Source organism: Monodon monoceros, unplaced genomic scaffold, assembly GCF_005190385.1.
Source record: "Monodon monoceros isolate NGI ecotype Baffin Bay Population unplaced genomic scaffold, NGI_Narwhal_1 Super_Scaffold_18, whole genome shotgun sequence".
Taxonomy (NCBI): Eukaryota; Metazoa; Chordata; class Mammalia; order Artiodactyla; family Monodontidae; genus Monodon; species Monodon monoceros.
The window spans coordinates 22,312,690-22,335,854 of record NW_021703774.1 but is presented as its reverse complement, the minus strand read 5'-3'; the positions used below and the strand labels follow the sequence as shown (position 1 = coordinate 22,335,854).

The window sequence follows — 23,165 nt, the reverse complement described above, 5'->3', positions numbered from 1 at the left end:
AATTTAGGTTTTTTCTCATGTCAGTTTGCTTTTCAGAAATTTTTCCAGTTTCATCTGATTTGTCAGATTTGGTGGCATAATGCTGTTCATCAAATTCCCTTAGTATTATTTTTAACATTTGTAGAATCTGTAGTGATAAGGCCTCTTTCATTCCTGATAATAGGTAATTTGTGTTCTCTCCTTTTCTTGATCAGTTTAGCTAGAAATTTTAATTTTTCTTACTGTTTCACTGGTTTCTTTATTATTTTCTTGCTCCTACTTCCTTTGGGTTTTCTTTGTTCTTTTCTAACTTCTTAAGAGAGGGAAGCTTAGATATTTGGTTTTAGACCTTTCTTTTCTAATATAAGCATTTACAACTCTAAATTAACCACTAAGCACTGCTTTAGCTGCATCTCATGATTTTTGTCATATTTTCATAATGATTTAATTTGAAATATTTTCTGATTTTCTTGTGTTTTCTTCTCTGACCCATGAATCACTTAGAAGTGTGTTTTACCACCCCTCTCCCCAAATTTTTTTTAGGTATCCTAGTATGGTTAACTTCAAATTTAATTCCACTGTGGTCAGAGGATATCCTTTGCATGCTTTCAGTTATTTTAAATTTATTGAGAATTTTTTGATGGTCTAGTATATCATCTGTGTTGGTGATCATACTGTGTGTACTTGAAAAGAATGTATATTCTGCAGTTGTTGGGTGTAATGCTTTTTAAATGTCAGTTAAGTCATAGTAGTTAATAGTTTTCAGATTTTCTGTGCGTTCAGTATTTTTAAAATAAATTTATTTATTTTTGGCTGCGTTGGGTCTTTGTTGCTGCACGCGGGCTTTCTCTAGTTGTGGTGAGTGGGGGCTACTCTTCGTTGCGGTGCACGGGCTTCTCATTGTGGTGGCGTCTCTTGTTGCGGAGCACAGGCTCTAGGTGTGCGGGCTTCAGTAGTTGTGGCGAGCGGGTTCTAGAGTGCAGGCTCAGTAGTTGTGGCGCACGGGCTTAGTTGCTCCGGGGCATGTGGGATCTTCCCGGACCACGGCTTGAACCCGTTTCCCCTGCATTGGCAGGCGGATTCTTAGCCACTGTGCCACCAGGGAAGCCCAAGTGTTCAGTATTTTTTAATGTACTTTATAAATTATTGTCTAGTTTTATCAGTTACCGTCTAGTTTTATCAGTTAACTGAGAGGTGGTGTTAAAGTTTGCAACTAATGTTGTGGAAGCGTTGTTCTCTCTTTAATTCTGTCAGTATTTTCCCCCCAGTTTTATTGAGATAAACTTGACATATAAGATTGTCTAAGGGACTTCCCTGGTGGCACAGTGGTTAAGAATCCACCTGCCGATGCAGGGGACACGGGTCCGAGCCCTGGTCCGGGAAGATCCCACATGCCGCGGAGCACCTAAGCCCGTGAGCCACAACTACTGAAGCCTGCACGCCTAGAGCCCATGCTCCACAACAAAAGCCGCGACAATGAGAAGCCCGCGCACTGCAACGAAGAGTAGCCCCCGCTCACTGCAACTAGAGAAAACCTGCGCACAACAACAAAGACCCAACACAGCCTCCCCCAAATAATAATAATAAATAAATTTTTAAAAAAGATTGTGGTAGTGTAAGGTGTGGATTTGATGCAGTGAGATATTGCAAAATAATAATTCAGTTTTTGCTTCATGTGTTTTGAAACTAATTAGATACCTGCACATTTATGATTGTTGTATCTTTCTGGTGAATCGAACCTTTTATAGTTTTTACAACCTGATGAAAATAATGTGAGGCAGAAAACTTCAGGGAACAGGTGAAATCTCTAATCAGTTGCTTCCATTCTTGTTAATGGGGGGATTTGCTAGGTTAGGGAAGGTACATGCTGCCAAGTGAAGGGTTTACCCGTATTTTTCCTTCTGTCACTGACCATTTCTAAGTATACTTACTTTTGTGAGCTATCACGCTGTTAACGAGGGTTTAGGTTTGCTGGTGCACTGGGAGTTAATCTTTGAAAACTTCAGATCAATTTAAAAAAAAGATAAGTGTGTAGATACAAGATATGAGCCTGTTGATTGTGTGCTGTTGATTGTGTGCTAAGTGCTATGTGGCATGTGAAATAGAGGTTGTCTTGGCTTTTAAGTTTACATAAAACACTGTATTGTATATTTGAGGGTCGCTGAGAGAGGTCTTAAAAGTTCTCATCACAAGAAAAAAAATTGTAAGTGTGTGGTGATGGACTTACTGTGGTGTTCATCTTGCTATATCCCCCCCCCCCCACACACACATACACACACACACACAAATATCAAATCATTATGTTGTATACCTGGAACTAACATACTGGGGGAAGAAAGAAATTTAAGATCTTGGGGAACAGGCAAGAGGATGTGTGGAGATGCTGTATTGGTTATTTATGGCAACACAATAAAATTACAGCAGTATTTAGTGGCTTAAAACAACGCACGTTTATTATCACACAGTTTCTGTAGATCAGGAATTTGAGTACAGCTTAACTGGGTCCTTTGGCTCAGGGTTTCTCAACGATTGCTGTCAAGATGTTGGCCAGGGCTGCAGTCTTAACCACAGTCATCACGGGGGTGGGGGGGGGTGGGGGGAGGATCTTCTAAGCTCATTTACATAGTTATTGATTGAATTTAGTTGCAGGCAGCTGGACCGAGGGCCTCAGTTCCTCCCCACAGTTGGCCTGTCACGCCAGCCTTTCCCACAGGATGGAAGCCACAGTCTTTTTGTAAATAAACCCTGGAACTGACATTCCATAACTTTTGCCATAGAATAGAAGCAAGTTGATGGGTGTAGCCCACACACAAGGGCATGAATACCAGGTGGTGGAGATCATTGGGAACCATCTTTTTTGTTGTGGTTGGGAGGAAGGAAGAAGATGCAAATTATTTCTTATAATTATACTTGTAATAGGAGCCAGAAACAGCAGGGAGAAATTATAAACCAAAGTTTATAACTAGGAAGCTAATGGTTGTCAGTGCAGCCCAAAGAGTTGTCTTATAAAAAGAAATAAGAGTAGCAAAGCATCTCAAATAACAAGACATAACAAAACTTTAAATATTCATTGTAACACGTTGGATTAATTCTAGACAATGTTACTGTTTGTGTTTTCTTTATTAACATAAAAATTTTGACTTGTATTAAGACATAACCTTTAACCAAATGCAAATGGGATTAATAAATACAGTCTTATTGCTTGACAGACAAAAATACTTCTTTACATTTTCATGTTTTCTTAATATTTAAAGCTATTATATATTTTTTAAATTGTGGTAAAATACATAATACAAAGTTTATGTACTTTCACCATTTGTAATCACAGTTCAGTGGCCTTAAGTACGTTCACATTGTCGTGTAACTATCACCACCAACCATCTCCAGAACTTTTTAATCTTCCCAAACTGAAACTGTACCCGTTAAATAGTCACTCCCCCTCCTTCCCTCCCCACAGCCCGTGAAAACAACCATTCTACCTTCTGTCTCTATTAGTTTGACTACTGTATGTCCTTTGTATAAGTGGAATCATACAGTATTTGTCCTTTGGTGTCTGGCTTATTTTAACTTAGCATTATGTCTTCATTGTGTTACAGCACTTGTCAGGATTTTTTCCTTTCTAAGTCTGAATAATATTTTATTGTATGTATATACCACATTTTATTTATCCATTAACCTGTTGATGGACATTGGTGTTTACCTTTTGGCTGAATAGTGCTGCTGTGAACATTGGTGCACAAATATCCGTTCAGGTCTCTGCTTTGGGGGCTGTCTCAGAAGCTGCTTAGCACAGGTGGGCATGGAAAGGAATTAGCTTTAAGTTTAATTCTGATGAAAAAGAGATCTATAGCAGACAAGAGAGGTTTCTACTAGTTAAAAAATACAAGTGATGGATACCTAAGTAAGTTGTTTCATTAAACTTTACCAAGTTACAAATGGTGTTAACAGGCCTTTTTGTGAAAGACTGAGCTTTTCATAAAGTTTTCATAAAAAGTTTCACCAAAAAAAACAAAAACAAAACCGTTTCATAAAAGTTTCATTTTGGGGACTTCCCTGGTGGTGCAGTGGTTAAGAATCTGCCTGCCAATGCAGGGGACACGGGTTCGAGCCCTGGTCTGGGAAGATCCCACATGCCGAGGAGCAGCTAAGCCAGTGAGCCACAACTACTGAGCCTGAGCTCTAGAGCCCTCGAGCCACAACTGCTGGGCCCGAGTGCCACAACTACTGAAGCCCGCGTGCCTAGAGCCCGTGCTCCGCAGCAAGAGAAGCCACAACAATGAGAAGCTGCACACTGCAACGAAGAATAGCCCCCGCTCGCCACAACTAGAGAAAGCCGGCGTGCAGCAACGAAGACCCAGCACAGCCAAAAATAAATAAATATATTTTTTAAAAAAAGAAAAAGTTTCATTTTGTTTTAATGACTGGTTTAAAGAATAACTCTATGCACTTACTGTAATTTAAGATGATGATGTTTATGGTATTTTAGAAAATAAACTACCACACCAGATGTCGCTAGGTCTGCTGACCATTCACATTTTCTACAATAATTTTGGATTCAGATTATAATTCAGGTGTGCCCAATTTTAGGAAAGTCAGCGACAGTAAATTAGCCACTTACCTAAGGTGAGATTTCTGGCAACTTTAACCGTCTAGAACTCAGCCATAAAATGGAGCTTTCTTATACTGTACTTCTTTTTTTTTTTTAATTATCACTTCATCCTGCACCAAGTCTTTGATTCAGCAGAAATTTAGTGAGCTCCTGAGTAGGGGCTAAACACCAGCTACTGTTAAATATATCAGTAAAACACAGTCCCTCCCCTCCCAATCTAGTTGGGAAGACATTAGTAAATGGTTATAGTGTTACCCCTAGTTCAGTCTATTCATATTCAGTCCTCTTCTTTGTTTTCATTTATCTGAAAGGATCTTTTTTCTGTAGTTTTAGGTTGAAATTTTATCTTAATTTTCTAGTCAGTACTATACTAACTTGGATGAAAATAACTAAAGTTTCTTGTATTATTTCATTTTACCTATTTTTGAAAAATGAGAGTGATATTCCTCATATTAGCTAGTATATTTTAGAGTTCATGTACTCTAATGCTAAATTGTTACATTACAGTAACAAAATCAGGGTAGTTAAAGATAATGGAATGGTGGGTGCTGTTCTACCATATGACTTGTCTTAAAAATCATGTTATATATTCTTCATTTGTGTGCATGCGTGTGTGTGTGTCTGTGTGTGTGTCTAGTTTGATGTCTAAAAGGCTTCCCACAGATTTTGCCTTCATGTAATTCTTTGAAGAATGTTGAGGTTCAATTGGAAGGAAACTTTCCCTGAAGTATTAATTTTATGCATATGTTTTGTACTATCTTTAAAAAAAGTCTGTGATAGTCTAGATATGTTTTCGTAGTAGTATAAGGTATAATTTTCTCTAGTGAAGTCTTCAAAAGAATCCTGGTTTATTTCTACAAGAACATCAATTTCAGCAAATATACAAATTCCCTTCCCTTAGCTTCAACAAATATAACATGAAGTGTAATGCAGAAATGATAGAAAACTTCTGAGGAGTTAATTTTATTGAACTAATATAATTGGTAGTTAGGCAGACTCTAACTCTCTTATTCAAGTAGAGTGATCGAAAATCCAGACTCTGAAGCAGACTGCTGCTTTGAATCCCATTTCTGTCACTTCCTACAGTATGTTGTTTGGTCAAATTAATTCACTTCTCTGTCTCAATTTCCTATCTGTAGAATGGGAATATTAACAAGTATCTACCAAATAAAGTTGTTGAATAAATAAATGAATTAATAAAGGCAAAGTACATAGAACAGTGTGTGGATCTTCTTAAGTATTATATTCATATTAGTATTTGTTTTTATTATTAGTATCATTATTATCATCACAACCCTGAGTCAGTAATTAATTATATATGTCACTTATTCGTCTCTGGGTTTTAGGTCTTTATTAATGTAAGGAGATTTCTTTACGACTGCAACTGGAGATATGTCAGTCTATACTAAATACTATAGATAGTCAAAAATTAATAGATTTTTCCCTCATTGATTTTGTTACGATTTTTGTGCTTGCAGTTAAGCAATACTTTGAAACATAGGCTCTGAAAATATTTATCTATGGATAGTTGTAGAGTACGGTCTCCTGAAACAGTTGGTTTTAATTTTTTTAAAATAGTGTTTTGCTTTTTTTTTGTTAACTAGTCTTCTGTATCACAGGAAAGGCAGGAGGGCTTGATTTACCTGGGCTTCTTCTCGGCAGCAGGCCAGGGCTCCTTCAGTACGTGCCCAGCCAGTTGCATGCAGAGACAGGTTTCCATCCAAGATTTTCTGTCTTAGTAGTTTCTTAATTCTCTTTTTACTTCCTGCCCAATATGATTTCATTTTCTTTTCTCTCTACAAACCCTTATAAATTCCATCCTCGTTTTCTCCTCTCTCTTGTGGTTCTAAGAATATCAAAATAGTCGCATTTTCATTTTCTGTATTATTCCTCTCTCTCCAGGTATATTGTTGGAACAGGGGTTCTTTTTGTTGGCCAAGTCACATTTATAGAATTTTTCATGTTCTATACTTATTCAAGTAAGAGGTATTCATAATTAAAGTCAAATAGTACCATAAAGATTTTTTTAAAAGCTTACTCTTATTCCTAAACATGCATAACTGCATGTAGGAAGTGCCTCCTTTCAGGTACTTTTTCTACATAGTATTTTACCTAATGATTTCTCCTTTTTTTTAAGAGACTTTTTCATCCTATGGGATAACCCAACAGATGTGCTGAAATGTTTTCTAAAACATGCTATCTTGCTTTAGATATATTGGTCATTTTCTGTGGTGACTGTGGATCTGTTATATGCTAGATTACAGTTGTACTTTGCACATGAATATGGATGTTATGGGATGAAGAGTTAAGTAGTGACATTGATCTTTTCACCTTTTAAAAAAACCTTTTAGAGGTAGACATAGAGAATGGACTTGGTGACATGGGGTGGGAGGGCGAAGCTGGGGCGAAGTGAGAGTAGCATCGACATACACACACTACCGAATGTAAAATAGTTGGCTGGTGGGAAGCAGCCGCATAGCACAGGGAGATCAGCTCCGTGCTTTGTGACCACCTAGAGGGGTGGGATAGGGAGGGTGGGAGGGAGACGCAAGAGGGAGGGGATATGGGGACATATGTATGCATATGGCTGATTCACTTTGTTGTACGACAGAAACTAACACAGCATTGTGAAGCAATTATACTCCAATAAAGAGCTATTAAAAAAACCCCCAACCTTTTAGTATTTCTTAGAGAGATGAATGGTATACAACTCTGTGGTCTTTAGTGGAAATTTTGCCTTTCTATGTTATTGGAGCTACTGCCTCACAGATGGTTTTCTTGCCTTGCAGAAAATAAGTTTGTTTGCTGCCTTATTTGTATCTGCTGTTTGTCAGTGGCATTCACAGAGTTTTCCCGTATCCTTCAATCAGGGAGCCAGGACAGCAGCACCTAGCTGTTCTAGCAAGCAGCACCTCCCCCCCCCCCCCCGCCATTCTTAGCAAGTTTTTTGGTTTATGGATGGAATATGAAAGGAGAAAAGCTAGTTAGTATTTCACAAATGTGGCATATAGTAGAAGCTTTTGTATGTAATGTGATCTGTACGGGTGATGATGGTTGGTTAATTGATCTCAAGCTTGGTATCCTTAAAAATGACATGTACCTTAGAGCATTTTAGTCTACATTATGTTCATTCTGTGACTTTTTTTTTGATAAAGCTTTTAGTGTTAGTCTGGTGATGAGAAGTCTACATTATTTTTCTTTCCTGAAGCATGCCCATGTTTTACCTTCAGAGTTTCAGCTTTGGTTTCTTTGAAGTGGAGAGAGAACTTAAGATATATGCAGAGCATTCTCAGTATAGCAGTCTGCTAGACTTGTGTGATTCCCCCGTCTTTTATGTATATCTTACAATTTTTTAGTGACTCATCTTGATAGGAACTTAATTTTCATGGAATTTCTATATATTCACATCGTATCCCTTTATATAATATTTAAATTGCATAATTATAGTACAAGTACACTTGGAATGAATATATTTGGTCACAAACACAGCTGACTTCTTAATAAGTATACAGCCTAACTGGGAGCAGAAGAGTGCGGGGTGATTAGAATAGTTTACTAGCTCAGAGCTGAGTGTTTTGAGTGCTAATGGTATGTTTTATAGATGGAAAGGAGAAGGTCTGAGATTGTCCATTTGGGCACTGGAAGTCAGAAAAGGGAGCTTTCGCTGGCATGTTTTGGGGCTCTTACTCAAAGCTTATGGATTTTTACTTTTGACAGTTAATATTGCTCACTACTTTCCAAGTTAGTACTTGAACAAATCTTAATGAGGAGAGATGAAAAGATACAATGCCGACCCTTCAGGGGTTTAATATGATGTTGTTGGAGACATGATATGTATAGTGTATTGTGAGAACCCAGAGAGTGAGTTCCTATTACATATTGAGGGAGAGAGGAAGAGCTTTCAAGAGGATGTGGCACTTGTGTCTAAATTCTGCAGAACTGTCAGTATTAGGCGAGGAGGAAAGGTGCAGGTAGGTTAGGTACAGGGCATGTGCAAAGGTGTAGATATATGGACAAATATGGCATAATTGTTATTGCTGTAGTGAATACTGATGTGCCCCCAGTGGTGGGATGTGCCACCAGCAGCAGGATGGTAGAATGGTGTCTTGTACACATTTCATGCTACAAGTATTTGAAAGAAAGTATGAACGTTGCAAAAGACAGAGGCCAAATCACAGTAGACCCCTTGTGCCATGCTATGAAGCCAAAGTTTATCCTGAAATGAGTCTTCAGAGTGTCTTAAGCAGAACAGTGATGTGATGAGATTTGCTTTAGAAAAATTTCCCTCTGGAAGCAGTGGGAAGAAGGAGTAAAATTTCAGTCAGGGATACCAGTTAGGAGACTTGAAATAAACCAGATGAGAAACTAGGGACGGCCCAGATTAAAGCTTTTGAGCATTGTGAGCAAAGGGAACTAATGAATTTAGAAGTTTTTAGGAAGTAGAATTGACAGGCCTCGGTGACAGAGTGCCTGGCAGGGTGAAGGGCAGGGAGGATGCTGGTGTGACCCCTGGGTTTGCAGGATGGCTAGAGTGGTGAACTGAGAGAAAAAGCCTTCTATTTGTGACTCCTCTAGTGCTTAACACAATACAGGGCACGCTATTTATTGCTTACTTTCCTATTTGAAGAAAATACATGTTTATTAGTCCCGATTTGAGTGCATAATCTTTTATAACTCTAGGAAGCCATGGAATGCAGGTGTGAAAAATAATTGTGGAATTGAAATCAAATTATGTTTAAGCCTCTTTAATGCTTGAAATGTTATAAAATTACAAGCTTGAGCAAAAAAATTTGACATCAGAGAATAAGGTGGAAATACTGTCTTTAAAATTACCAACTTTTTTTTAAAAATTAATTTTATTTATTTATTTTTGGCTGCCTTGGGTCTTCGTTGCTGCGTGCGGGCTTTCTCTAGTTGCGGCCAGCGGAGGCTACTCTTCGTAGCGGTGCGCGGGCTTCTTGTTGTGGTGGCTTCTCTTGTTGCTGAGCACGGACTCTAGGCGCACAGGCTTCAGTAGTTGTGGCTCGCGGACTCTAGAGCGCAGGCTCAGTAGTTGTGGCGCATGGGCTTAGTTGCTCCGCGACATGTGGGATCTTCCTGGACCGGGGCTCGAACCCGTGTCCCCTTGCATTGGCAGGCGGATTCTTAACCACCGCGCCACCAGGGAAGCCCTAAAATTCCCAACTTCTTTGTGTAATTTCTTTCTTAATATTTTATCTTCTGAATAACTGACATCTTGATTCACAGAGTGACTCAGTATCATAACAGACAAGATGCTAATTCTCTTTCTTAGAGTAAACCCTCTAAGTCGTTGGTAGTATAGCAGAGGTTATTGTATAGACCTTGATAACTTACTGCAGACTAGGCTCTGTCATTTGAAGATAAATGACATTCTCCTTTTCAAAGATGATGAATACATTTTTATATGTATGTAAAAATAAATTAATTGGGACCATGACTTCCAGTAGTGACATCCTTTATAGCATGTCACATACTACTTTGGGAGTATCAGTAAAATGCTAGGTGACATAATTTTTCTCTTGCCTTTGGTTGTCCCCTTCTTCCCCTTCTCCTTCGTCTTACTTACTAGCAAATCCTGTCTCCTGTGCTTCTGACATATATATCCCATATGCTTCCCTCTCCTTTATTTCTAGTCTGGTCCAAATCTCACCATACACACGTCTCACACTGGTCTTCATGCTTGCATTCTTGTTTTCCATGCCACCTTCCTGAATCCCTTCTCTTTATAGTAGCCGGAGTCCTCTTTTAAAAGTGTAAGTCATGTTCTGCTTAAAGCCCTCTAGTGGCTTCCCAATGCACTTGGAGTAAAATCCTAACTCCTCCCTGTGGCTCAGATATTACCTCCGCAGAGAGTCCTCCTGGTGGAAAAATTAATGAATGCTATGGGAGGAGGGAGCAATTAATTCTGGCTTTGGGGACTCCACAAAGACTTAACAGAAGGAATGGTATTTGATCCAGATCTTGATGATCCAGTTCTTGAGTAGGATTTTGTTAAATGAAATTATGTACTGAACGAGAATGTAAACAATGCCTACTCTGTGCCTAGGCACTGCATATTCATGCTTTCTTTGACAAGTAATGGTTACTTTGAAAGGAAGTTGCTATTTTCAAAGACTTGGCTTTATTGCAATCTCAGTAAACAGCATAGACAAGAATAGCCAAGGGATCCTTACTCTGCTTAAATACCAGGAGCCATTTCATTCACAGGTAACCTATAAAAATGAAATTGGGCCAGCATTTTCTACCATCATATATACCTGTTCAGGAAATTTGACTATATTCAGAAATGAATTTTTACAAAGCCACAAAATTGGATTGTAGTGTCATGGTTTTTATACTTTTTTAAAAAATTAGCTGTCTTTAGCCTTCTAATGCCATATTTCATTTTTTAAAAAACCAAAATTAACATCAGGAAAATGAGGTATAATCAATTACATATACCATTTGCATTTGGTCATAAAATGAAATTTTTGTTTATAACTAATTTACTGCCTGATCTTCACAAAAGTACAGCTCAGTGATTTACTAATTTAATCTTTTATGTGCTTCCTTTACTGACTCAGAATGTTGAAGGCTTACTAGGTATTCATCTTGAGCCTTGTTATAATTCAGATAGAATGATAATATAAAGATTATAAAATTTTTGTCTTTTTTGCTGTGCTTGTTTAGATCTTTATTTTCTTTAATTTTTTCCCCTTTTTGACTCTTCAGTAGCTGTGGTTCTTAAATCTTGCCTTCCTTCCATGTTACTTTTCCCTGAAAAACCGCACATATGTGAATTTCTGAAATTTCGTCATTTCAGAAATTCACTCATTGACTTTCTCATCTAAAAATCCTCCTAGATAAAGTTGGAAATTCTTACCAGAAGAACCTCTAGCTGACCTGTCACTGCTCTGGTGCTTGTATAGACACCAACGTACAGGCAGTTCTGTTGTGACTCAGGCCAGTCATATAGTCATACATATAAAGCAGGCAGGCTTATAAGTATTTCACTGGGCCAGGGAGAAATGGAAGAAAAAAAAAAGTGGGCAATGTAGAGAATTGTATGGAAAGCTAATTATTATAGTATATTACATTGTATTTATTTTGAGATTTTTAAGTTCCAAAATATCTTCATTTTAGTAAGTTATGGTGGTCCCCTACCTTACCCCGAAATCTCCTACCTGGCAAGTAGGCCAAAATACTGTCAACCCTGTTCTGTACTGATTCATCCAGTCGGTTTTTGAAGTTTATGGGTTTGTGAAATCCAAAACTGGGTACCACTAGCTTATTTTGTGCATACCTGTAATTTGGAGTTGGTATATTGAGTGGGAGTTTTCTTCTCAAATCAACAGTCTGTTCTCTTTTTTTTTTATTTTTTTGCGGTACGTGGGCCTCTCACTGTTGTGGCCTCTCCCGTCGTGGAGCACAGGCTCCAGATGCGCAGGCTCAGCGGCCATGGCTCACGGGCCCAAGCCGCTCCGCGGCATGTGGGATCTTCCCGGACTGGGGCACGAACCCGTGTCCCCTGCATCGGCAGGCGGACTCTCAACCACTGCACCACCAGGGAAGCCCTGTTCTCTTATTTTTTTGATACAAACTGGGTGTCCAACAATTCAACTGAATTCAAACACTGACTTTCTGGAATTAGTACAAGATGCCATAGGTTGAGGGCTCAGTCCCACAAGACTGCTCCCACTTAGACCTGGCTGCTGTCAACTGAAAAAAAAAATTACAACGTGACAGTAGTGAGTTAAGTAGTGAGTAAGTTTTATCTGGGGCCAAATGGGAACTATAGCCTGGGAGACAGCTTCTCAGAAAGCTCTGGGGAACTGTTCCGAAAAGATAAGGGGGAGGTCAGTATCTGTGTGATTTTGGCGAAGGAGGATCAATCAAGCACACATTTTGGCAGAAGGTTGCTGCTAGTCACGAGGAGCAGATGTCTCTGTTAATGATTTTAGTGCTTTTCTAGATGTGAGAAGATGCAAGAAATTGGGCTCATAAAGTCTTCTGAAAATCTCTAACTGTCTGAAGGCCTGTTCTGCCAGTTTTCCCCAGAGCACAGAGCGCCTCATTCCTGATCTCCGCCCCGAACTCCTTTCACCGGGTGTTGAAGGTCAGCGACTCCAGTGGCTTAGTGAGAACCAGATGGGAAGTGACAGTTTTTAGTTGGCACTGCCAGTGGGGTACTTAGGTTACCCACACTTAGGCCCGGGTGACTACAAATTCGGGGGTTCCCAAGACTCCCCTTCAGGCTCAATAATTTGTTAAAATGATTCCCAGAGCTCAGGAAGGTGTTTTACTTACCATTACTGGTTTATCATAAAGGATGCAACTCAGAAACAGCCAGGTGGAAGAGATGTATAGGGCAAGGAATAGAGAGCTTCTAGGCCCTCTCTAGGCATGCCACCCAACCAGCACCTGGATGTGAGCTCGATTGGGTGTTTTTACGGAGATTTCATCATGTAGGAATGATTGATTAAATCATTGGCCATTGCGAGTGAGACCAGTCTCCGGCCCTTCTCTCCTCCCCAGAGGTGGGGAAGGGGTGAGACTGAACATTTCTACCCTCTGATCTTGGCTTTGTATGGAAGCCTAGAGTAATCTCATTAGCATACCAAAGACACTCTTACTGCTCAGGAGATGCCACGGGTTTTAGGAGCTCTGTTCCAGGAACCTGACAAAGACCAAATATATTTTGTTATACCATAGGATGTGTGTCTCTAGTTGAGGAGAGGTCCTCAGGTGTGTGGAAAGGAATGGAAAGACTTGGCTTGGTCGCTAAGAGCCCACTGGACAGTGCCATTCCTTCCTGGCTGGGCCTTGATTTGGCTTCTCTGAGTGCCGGATGCCTTGTAGAACTACAGGGTTGTTTGGGTCTTAGCTTGTATCGTCACAGCTTGCTGCATAACCCGCGTGGCTCTGACTATACCTCCAGTAACACTTCAGCTCTTACCCACATCTTATTTTTTTCTTCCCTTTAACCTTGGCTTCTCTTGGTGCTTCTTGGTTTTGTTTAGAGTTAGATTTGTATCCTTAACATCTCAGTTTGAAGATTTCTTTTCATCTTCATTAGAAAACTAATCAACCAGTTTTTGTATTTTTGGCCTTTCTTGGCTACTTTGATACGTTCATTTAGAGGTGTCTTTGTTTCTGTGGTTATAGGGAAATTGAAGTGACTAGACATTTGCTTGCTGACTAAGTGGCTTATATATATCTTGAATAATTAAGCATTAGTCAGAGCTATTCAGTTAACTCGGTGCTTCAGTAATTTGGAATGTCTCCGGCATCCCACTGTAGAGCAATGAGGAAGAAAAAGGTGGAGGAGAAAGTTGGGACATTTTATTTAACTCTCCTGGTTTTAGATTTCCTGTGTATCTTTTTTTTTTTTTTGAGGCATGGAATAACCTGATTTACAAAATAGGGGTTCAACTATTGCTTTAGCTTCTATGATCCCAGTGGAACTTCTTGAAGAGACATTATTTCTTGAACCTTGGGGAAACATCGTGTATGTCCAAAAACATTAATTTTGAACTGGAAAATACTGTTCTGTATTAATTTACAGATTTGTTTATTGAGTTGTTATTTACAGTTAGTTAGTAAATTTGTTTCTTGGATTGTATGCTGTAAGAGGCACTTTGCCTTAGCTTGTTTCTTTCTATAGGGTTATGTAAATTTTGTCCCTTAACAAGTATTTTTGTTGTGAGCGTTGAAGAGATTTCAACTGCTGTGCTGACAAAGGCTCTTTAATCAAGCTTTTAAAAATAATTCAAGCTTTAGTCATTGCCTCGTTTTTACTCCCAGAACTAATTTACTAAAAAAAATTCGGTGCAGCATAAAAATTTAGACAGTACCACTGGGTTTATTTCAGTGTTTGTGCTGCACAGGTATTGTTACAAGTTTTTGTAAGATTTAGCTAATGGAAAATTACAAGCATTTATAACCGCACTGTTCTGGGTGGGTTTATTGCCCGGTGCTGTGACCTCTTTAGGTGTCATCAAGTCACACAAGTCTAGTAAAGCACATACATATACTGTTGAGAGATCAAGTCACACAACAAGTCTAGTAAAGCACATACATATACTGTTGAGAGATGGGCCAGAAGTGTGGGTAAGCAGGGAGGGCATGAAAGCGACTGTTTCCCAGGGTGTTGGGGAAGGACCCACATGATTTACTGTTTAAAATCTTGAAGGCTAAAATTGGTGGAATGAGCAGTGCTTTCGTTAAAAGATGGGGTTGGATGAGCTACTTAGCATCTCCATTAACAACTGCTTAAGCAAGCATCAAGATAAGTCTTCTATATGAAGACTGAGTCATTTTAATTCGGTTAATAGTCAGCATGGAGTTAATATACCTGTTCTGTAGTTCACTTTTGGTATTTCATTTTTAAAAAATAACATATGGTATAAAATAAAGTAAAATTCCAATCAGTCTTTTTTGCCCAGTATTATTTTGGAATATATTTGAAAGATGAAACTATTGCTTAATATAGAATTAAGATCATCTCTACATTTTATTTATTCATGTATCTCAGTTTCACTTGGTAACAAATAATTGAGATGAAGCTGAGATTTAAAGATTCTATCATGGAATTGGTCTTCTTTTCTTCAATATTTATTTGTGAAGCTTAGAATTTAACATCTAGAAGAATCCTTAGAAATCATCTTATTTTCCTTCTTCATTTTTAAGTGAAGAAATTTGAAACATAAGATGTTATCTTGCCTGAGTGGAGAGTCAGGGACTGACTGTCTCAGTCACCGGGCTGTCCATTGATTGCTAGTGACCACTCCATATCTCAAGGGGCAGAAGAGCCTAGCAGAATTTGTTATATAGACCTTGAAGCAAGCCTGATGATAAAAGTAATTTTGCCAGTAAAGAGAGGTAATCACAAACAGTTCACCAATATTATAAACATATGTATACAGTTAAATAATGATTAATTTATATTTGTAGTTATATTCAGTTTAATGAGTGTATTAGATCCTCAGATTTAGAAGAAAATGTTTCTTCTATCTAAGTGCTCTTTGTGGATCCTGATCTCTTTCTGGTCCCTCATTACAGTTCATTTTTTGGTCTATCTTCCCCATCAGACTCTACCCATAAGAGCAGGAAGCCTCTGTCTTGTTCATTGTTTCTGTTTCTAGCACCCAGTAAAGCACTAATTGTTGACCAACTGCTCGGTTAGCTAACTGGTTTATATGGCTATGTGGGAAGCTTAGCATATTTTAAGTCTCTTAAAAGTTTGCTTTTCTTCCCCCCCACCCCAGTGAACAGAGTATCTGTCAGGCAAGAGCTGCTGTGATGGTTTACGATGATGCCAATAAAAAGTGGGTGCCAGCTGGTGGTTCAACCGGGTTCAGCAGAGTTCATATATATCATCATACAGGCAACAACACATTCAGAGTGGTGGGCAGGAAGATTCAGGACCATCAGGTAAGGGTCTATTAAATTCTTAACGTTATCTAGTATTACACAAGGACTTGATACATTCAGTAAAATAAAGAAGTACTTTAAAATTATAGACAAAAGAGTTTCTATGGGACAAAGGATATAGGTTTGCCTTCCCACCCTCTCCACCTTTTATGAAGCCTGAATTTAGATGAGGATTTAGAACTAATTGTTCAAGAATATAAATCTGAGTTTTTCAGTTATGAATATTCTTTAGATGCTTTGGCCTTCAAAGTAGCTAGGTTTTGGAATCCAAAGTAAATTTAAGACAAAGTAAAATGTGAAATACACTTAAGTAGCAGAGTGTGTTTAAGGAATTCATTTCCCACCAAAGGTATGGGGTTTGGGATTATAGGAAAGAGTTCAAAATGTAAGTAGTTTCATAAAATATTGTTAAATTCATATACTATAGAAAAATTGTAGGTATTAAGGTTGCCGGAATAGCTAGGCTTTTGTAATTCATGTCTACCATGACAACTAAGCTTTTACTGATTCCCTGCTCTGGATTTCTTAGAAAGGTGACTGGATTATCTGATTACTCGAGTTCTTGAGCCTTAACAGATCAGGAGCAGTAGATAGAGGAAAATACAAATAGGGTCTTGCTAGCATTAAGTACATGCTAATAGCAGTGAGGACCTTTATAAAGAACAGATTTACAGAATACTTTTTTTTGGCTCTGGTAAGATGGTAAAATCAACCAACTTAAACATATGCAGGGAAAATGTAACACATTTCCAGCTGAGTTCGTACAAGGTAGGTCCCTGCATTTCCACTAGGAGACAGGGTGGTGTAGTGTGGGGTGGCCAGATGCTGCAGCAGCCCTGTGTTTTGGGATGGAGATTATGAACTGGTAGTATCCAGGGACTTAGATTTTGTGGCCTGTGAGAGGCTGGGCTTTGAAACCAGTATCTCTGCATAAAGCTGAGCCTCTTCAAGGGGCTGCACACCATAAAAAGAGGACTTAGAAAAATCCTCCGAATCAGCACAGGTAGGCAAAGGAGTTTGTTTCTGTCTGAGCTGGTTTAGGAGCTCCTCTGAAAAATGGGAACCTCCAACTTCACTTACACAGCTCCAGTCAAGAAATTAACCAATACTGGTTGCATGCCAGTGAAACTCCTAGGGCACCTGGCAAAAACAAATGCATTGCTCCCCTGGAGAGGAACTTCTAAAGACCTGAATCAGTTTGCCGAAAGGCAGGTCACTGAATTTAGCAAGTGTAACTATTAGTACTAACTGTCCCAGCCTGCCCTCTGTCCTCTCAGGCTCCCTTCTCTTTCCTGTGCCCTCGCCCCCTACCCTGTTCTTTCTCCTCCCTACCCTCCTTTTGCTCTCTGTGCCTGTTGCTCAGCCCTTCTCTGGTCTCCAGTCTCTGTACCAAGAACCCTCTCTCCCTGGGGGGTATCCAGGTCGTTCTGAGTACTTTCTCTCCCCTTTGTCTTTCCTCCAGCAAAGTGTCCCAGCAGTGAGTTAGGCCAGAGACAAATTGAATACTTCCTAAGATGCTACTATAGAGAAAAACTGGAAACTGGACGACTAGAACTTTGTAGAAATTATCGAACATTTTAAACATAACATTCCAAACTAGTAGCTGTAAAATAAATTTTTGGTAAATTCAGTGAATTGGTCATTTGATAACACTGATGACCAAACCTAAAAGTATCTAAATATTGGCAAAAAATAAAATGAATATTTAAAAATAATTGGATCAAATCATTATTTGTAAACTTGAAATGAATATAATGTTATATGTCAGTTATACCTCAACTGAAAAAAAAATTAGAAATCTGTGTAAGTCAGGAAATTTCCATATGAAATACTGAAATTTTTATTCATAAGGGAAGTAAACTATCCTATGACTTCCAGTTTTGACAAATGGAGAGTTTCTTAAAATACTGGCAGTTTAAAAACGCACTTCTAAATAATTTGTGACACTAAGATGGAATCATTATGAAGGTTAGAAAATGTTTAAAAATTAAGAAAAACCAACCTGGATCTGAGTGACAAGATATTACATATAGAAACCTGTGGGATGTCTAAGTTGTCCGTAGATGGACCACCCACCCCCTGTCCCCCCGTTTATTCTCATATCTGCGAATCTGTTTCTGTTTTGTCATGTTTGTTTGTTTTGTTTTTTAGATGCCTCATGTAAGTGAAATCATAGCGTATTTGTCTTTCTTTGTCTGACTTTTTCAGCATGGTACCCTCTAGGTAGATGGACAAATCTTAATGGCATATAATAAGCAAACCCAAAAAAGCAGAAGGAAATACTAAAAATAAAAGAAAAAGTAACTAATAAATAGAAATTATTAACACAAAAACTGCTTCCCTGAATAAATTGGCAGAATCAAACAAAAAAATTAAGTTATAAATAAACAATATTAGGGTTGGAAAGAGATGTCACTATAGTTATAGTAAGGAAATAAATTATAATATTATGAACAGCTTTATACTAATAAATGGGCCATTTTGTAGAAAAATATAATTTACCACACCTGGCAGAAAAGTATAGCAACATAATAGACCTCAATCATCAAATGTATCAGTAGTTAATAATCTACCCCCAAAATTAAAAAAAAAAGGAGGGCATCCAGAGCATTTATAAACAAAATCTAAAAACCTTCAAGCTATTACCTGTTTTATGCAAACAGTTCTAAAGAAGAGTGTTTTATGAGGCTAGTATAATTTTGATATCTGAGACATAGAAGAGCCATTTGAGAGAGGAAACGTATAAGCATGTTTCACTTAAGAACATTGATATAGATATAAAAGTCCTCAATAAGATATTAGCTGACCAAATGCAACAATGTTTATGGGGGGAAAAAGAAGACCACCAACTTGACCAAATAGGATTTATCTCTTTATCTCAGTAATGTAAGGATAGCTTAACATTAGATAACCTATTAATTTGCTAGGAGAAAACCTGTAAGAAACAAGAGTCTCAGAAAAAGCATTGATAAAATTAAAATCCATACATGATAATTCTCAGCATGTTTGGCCTAAAAATGAGTTTTCTTAAGCTGATAAGGATGAATTATATAATCATATAGCCAACATCTTACAAGATAGTTCAGTGTTGGAAGGATTTCCATTAAACTCAGGAATAAGTTTGAGGATTTCAGCTTTAATCATCTTCATTTAGTATTGCAGAAGAGGTAACCTAGTAATATGAAGATGAAGGAATAGAAGCAATAAGGATTGAAAAGGAAGAAACAGAACTGACCTTATTCGCTGATGATATAATTGTCTACGTAAAAAATTCCCAAGAGTATCTGCAGATAAAATATTAGAACTAATAAGATTGTTCAGCAAGGTTGCTGGATATAACATCAGTATATAAAAATCAGTAGCATTTGAGCTTCCCTGGTGGCGCAGTGGTTGAGAGTCTGCCTGCCAATGCAGGGGACACGGGTTCGAGCCCTGGTATGGGAAGATCCCACATGCCGCCGAGCGACTGGGCCCGTGAGCCACAACTACTGAGCCTGCGCGTCTGGAGCCTGTGCTCTGCAACAAGAGAGGCCACGATAGTGAGAGGCCCGCGCACCGCCATGAAGAGTGGCCCCCGCTTGCTGCAACTAGAGAAAGCCCTCGCACAGAAACAAAGACCCAACACAGCCAAAAATAAATAATAAAAATAAATAAGTTAATAATAAAAAAAATCAGTAGCATTTTTCTAGAACTAACGATAAGCAAATTGAAAATATAATTTTATACAGATACTGCTTAAAGTAACAAAAATGATAAAGTACCTAAGAATAAATTAATAAATAATTGGTTTCTTTTCATTCCAGAGTACCTTTTTTCATTTCTTAATGATTATCAGTCTGTTCTTAGTAGAAACATATTAGTATAATTCATTAAACAACATCTAAACTTTCTGTACTAAGAGCCATTAAAAACAATGACCCACCATTTATTTGTAAAATTGAGCATGTACAAATTATATACATGTATATGAAAAGCTACCATTTTTCTCCTTAATACTTGAGTGCTTATTATGTTCTAGGCATTGTAGTTAGGTTTTATATAGATAATAATTCCTGACCTTGAAGAACAATGAAGTAAGGAAATGGGATATTATGCATATAAGGAAAACAGCACAGTTAGTTGTTTCATTTATGACAAATCATTGTACAGTGAGGGCATAAAAGAATGATCACTTTGTTGAGAAGATGGGGAAGAGGGTTGTGGATGACTTCATAGACAAGATAAGCTATTGAGCCACGTCAGAAGGAAGTATAGATGTTTACATGCACGGTTTAATCTGTTATGATCAGGCTAAAAATGGATGGTGTGCATAGGATGGAAATCACTAATCTAGATGCAAGCTCATTGGGTTTGAAGTATTAGGATTATGAAGAAGTCCAAACCTGATAACATCCTTAGTGGACATCCAATAAACAGTTATTATTAAATGAAGGTATATGCATCCCCCTTGACTTTGAAAGCTTTTTGAGATTATACAGCTTTTTTTTTTTTTTTTTGCGGTATCAGGCCTCTTACCGTTGTGGCCTCTCCCGTTGCGGAGCACAGGCTCCGGACGCGCAGGCTCAGCGGCCATGGCTCACGGGTCTAGCCACTCCGCAGCATGTGGGATCTTTCCGGACCGGGGCACGAACCCGTGTCCCCTGCATTGGCAGGCGGACTCCCAACCACTGCACCACCAGGGAAGCCCCGAGATTATACAGCTTTGTCAATCCTTGAAAGTTAGAATCGAGTGAAATAATTTGTTCACATTTTAAAATTTCTATATTGGAAAAAGTGAACTAATGATTTAGATAATTCTCTTTTGATTCCAGTAATATTTTCCTCAACTTTTTCTAATATTTCGTCACTGAACAAGTTGAAAAAGTGAACATAACTATCTTTTTTTGCCTGCCCTTTTAATCTATTTGCCAAGCAGGGATATATATAGATTTGCCTTAAAATTTGGTTTATAATTTTCTGGTAATGTTAAATTCTAGCTTTGGGTTTCTAGTAGCTAAGGATTTGTGACCTCCCCACCCCCCCAGCCCAATATGTATAGAAATCATATGGTAAGAGGCGATCCTATCTTTTTAATTGTAGTAAAAATAACAAAATTTACCATTTTAACCATTTTTAATGCACAGTTCAGTGACATTAAATACATTCATATTGTTGTGCTGTACCCATCACTGCTATTCATCTCCAGAACTTTTTCATCCTCCCAAACTGAAACTCTGAACCCTTTAAACAATAATTTTCCATTTCCCTCTACCCATAACCCCTGGCAACCTCCATTCTCCATTCTATTTTTATGAATTTTACTATTCTAGGCATTTCAAATAATTGGAATCATACAATATTTGACCTTTTATATCTGGCTTATTTCACTTAGCATAACATATTTAAATGATTATATTTTAAAAATTATTGTCAAGTTTGGGTATTGGTGGATGAGGTAATTTAGATAGAGCCTCTCTCTGTGAACCAAAACAGTTGGACAGAATATTTAAAAGAAAAAAGTCTATTTGGAGAGCTTACATGGCAATGAAGAATTATGGGTCCATGACCTAAAAGCAGAAAGAACCAGACAAGTGAGCCCAGCTTGGGACGTATGTTTACCTGGAAGCACATATCAGTTTTGAAAGAGGGGACTGAGTAGCTGAACAGAGCTTTTGGAAGATCCCTGGGACTAGTAGAACAAAAATTATAAGTTAGGGCCTGCTAATGAGGGGAGGGTTGTCTTGGTAATCCCTCAGGCCATGATTTGGGACCCAGAAGCCCCATACCCTGGGGAAGAAGTTTGACTCATAAGTAGACTGGCATTTACAGGAACTGATACTCAGCCTCTAATGACATTTTAATCACTTTTGGATTAAGGTAATTTGAGATTGTTAGTTTCCCTAGCTGCTTGTCAGAAACAAATGTAAATCTTCCCTGGAAAAATAGAACATCATTGTAGGCCTCAAAATTTCCATATAGTTGTCCATAGACAATGTCTGGCATTCAGTCAAAATAACCAGAATGCGACGAGACAAGAGGAACAGTAATAGAACAGACCCACTGGGAATCCAGTTAATGGGATTACCAGAAATTGACTTTAAAATAACTGTGCTTAGGGCTTCCCTGGTGGTGCAGTGGTTGAGAGTCCGCCTGCCGATGCAGGGGACACGGGTTCGTGCCCCGGTCCGGGAGGATCCCACATGCTGCGGAGGGGCTGGGCCCGTGAGCCATGGACGCTGAGCCTGCGCGTCCAGAGCCTGTGCTCTGCAACGGGAGAGGCCACAACAGTGAGAGGCCTGCGTACCGAGGGAAAAAAAAAAAAATCAAGGTGAAACAAAGGTATTTTCTTACAAGCCAAAATGGAGATAATTCATCACCAGGAAATCTGCTTTGAATGAAATTCTAAAGGGTGTTCTTCAAGATCAGAAATGGTCCGAACAGAAGCTTGGAGAGGGCAGAAGGAATAAAAAGCAATAGAAAATGTAACTATTGGGTAAATCTTAAATGATCATCAACTGTATAAGACTACTAATAATGTTTTATGGGGTTTAAAATATCAATGGAATTAAAACACCTGATAAAACTAGTGTAGGACTCCTAGGATGGGCATTGGAAGAAAGGGAATGTTATTGGAGATAAAGTATTGTAAGTCCTTGTATTGTTGAGCTAAAGATAAAAATACTAGTTTTTATTTGTCTTTGATAAGTTTAAGGTACCTGTTGTAATCTCTAGGGCAACCACTAAAACAACAGTGAAAACATGTATAACTAGCAAGCTAATAGAGGGGACAATAATAACTCTAAAAGAAAGTATGATAGATTTAGACCCAAATTTATATATAATTTACATTAAATGTAAATGGACTGAACACTACAATTAAAAGCAGAGACTGGCAGATTGGATAAGTAACACAAAATTGATAGTATAAAATTATAGCTGCACACAAGGGACTGAGAACAGCCAAAGCAATATTGAGGAGAACAACAAAGTAGGAGGACATACTCTAGTGGCTATCAAGACTTACTATAAAACTACAATAATTAAGGCACTGATGTTGGCTCTAAGATAGGCATATTGGCTAGTAGAACAAAATAGAGCCATTTAGTCACTTCATTTATGAAAAAGGTAAACTTGCAGCAAATTAATAGATAGTGCTGCATCAACT

At 38.3% G+C, this 23,165-nt stretch overlaps 1 protein-coding gene across 2 annotated transcripts in view; it reads left to right on the top strand.

Annotated features, from left to right (window-relative positions):
* Positions 1-23,165, top strand: part of ENAH (ENAH actin regulator) — a 153,529-nt gene that overhangs the window by 62,364 nt on the left and 68,000 nt on the right. For both annotated transcript variants that reach the window (XM_029230154.1, XM_029230155.1), the window contains exon 2: positions 15,856-16,021. In XM_029230154.1, the coding sequence (XP_029085987.1) occupies positions 15,856-16,021 (166 nt within the window). The remainder of the gene's footprint in view (positions 1-15,855; positions 16,022-23,165) is intronic.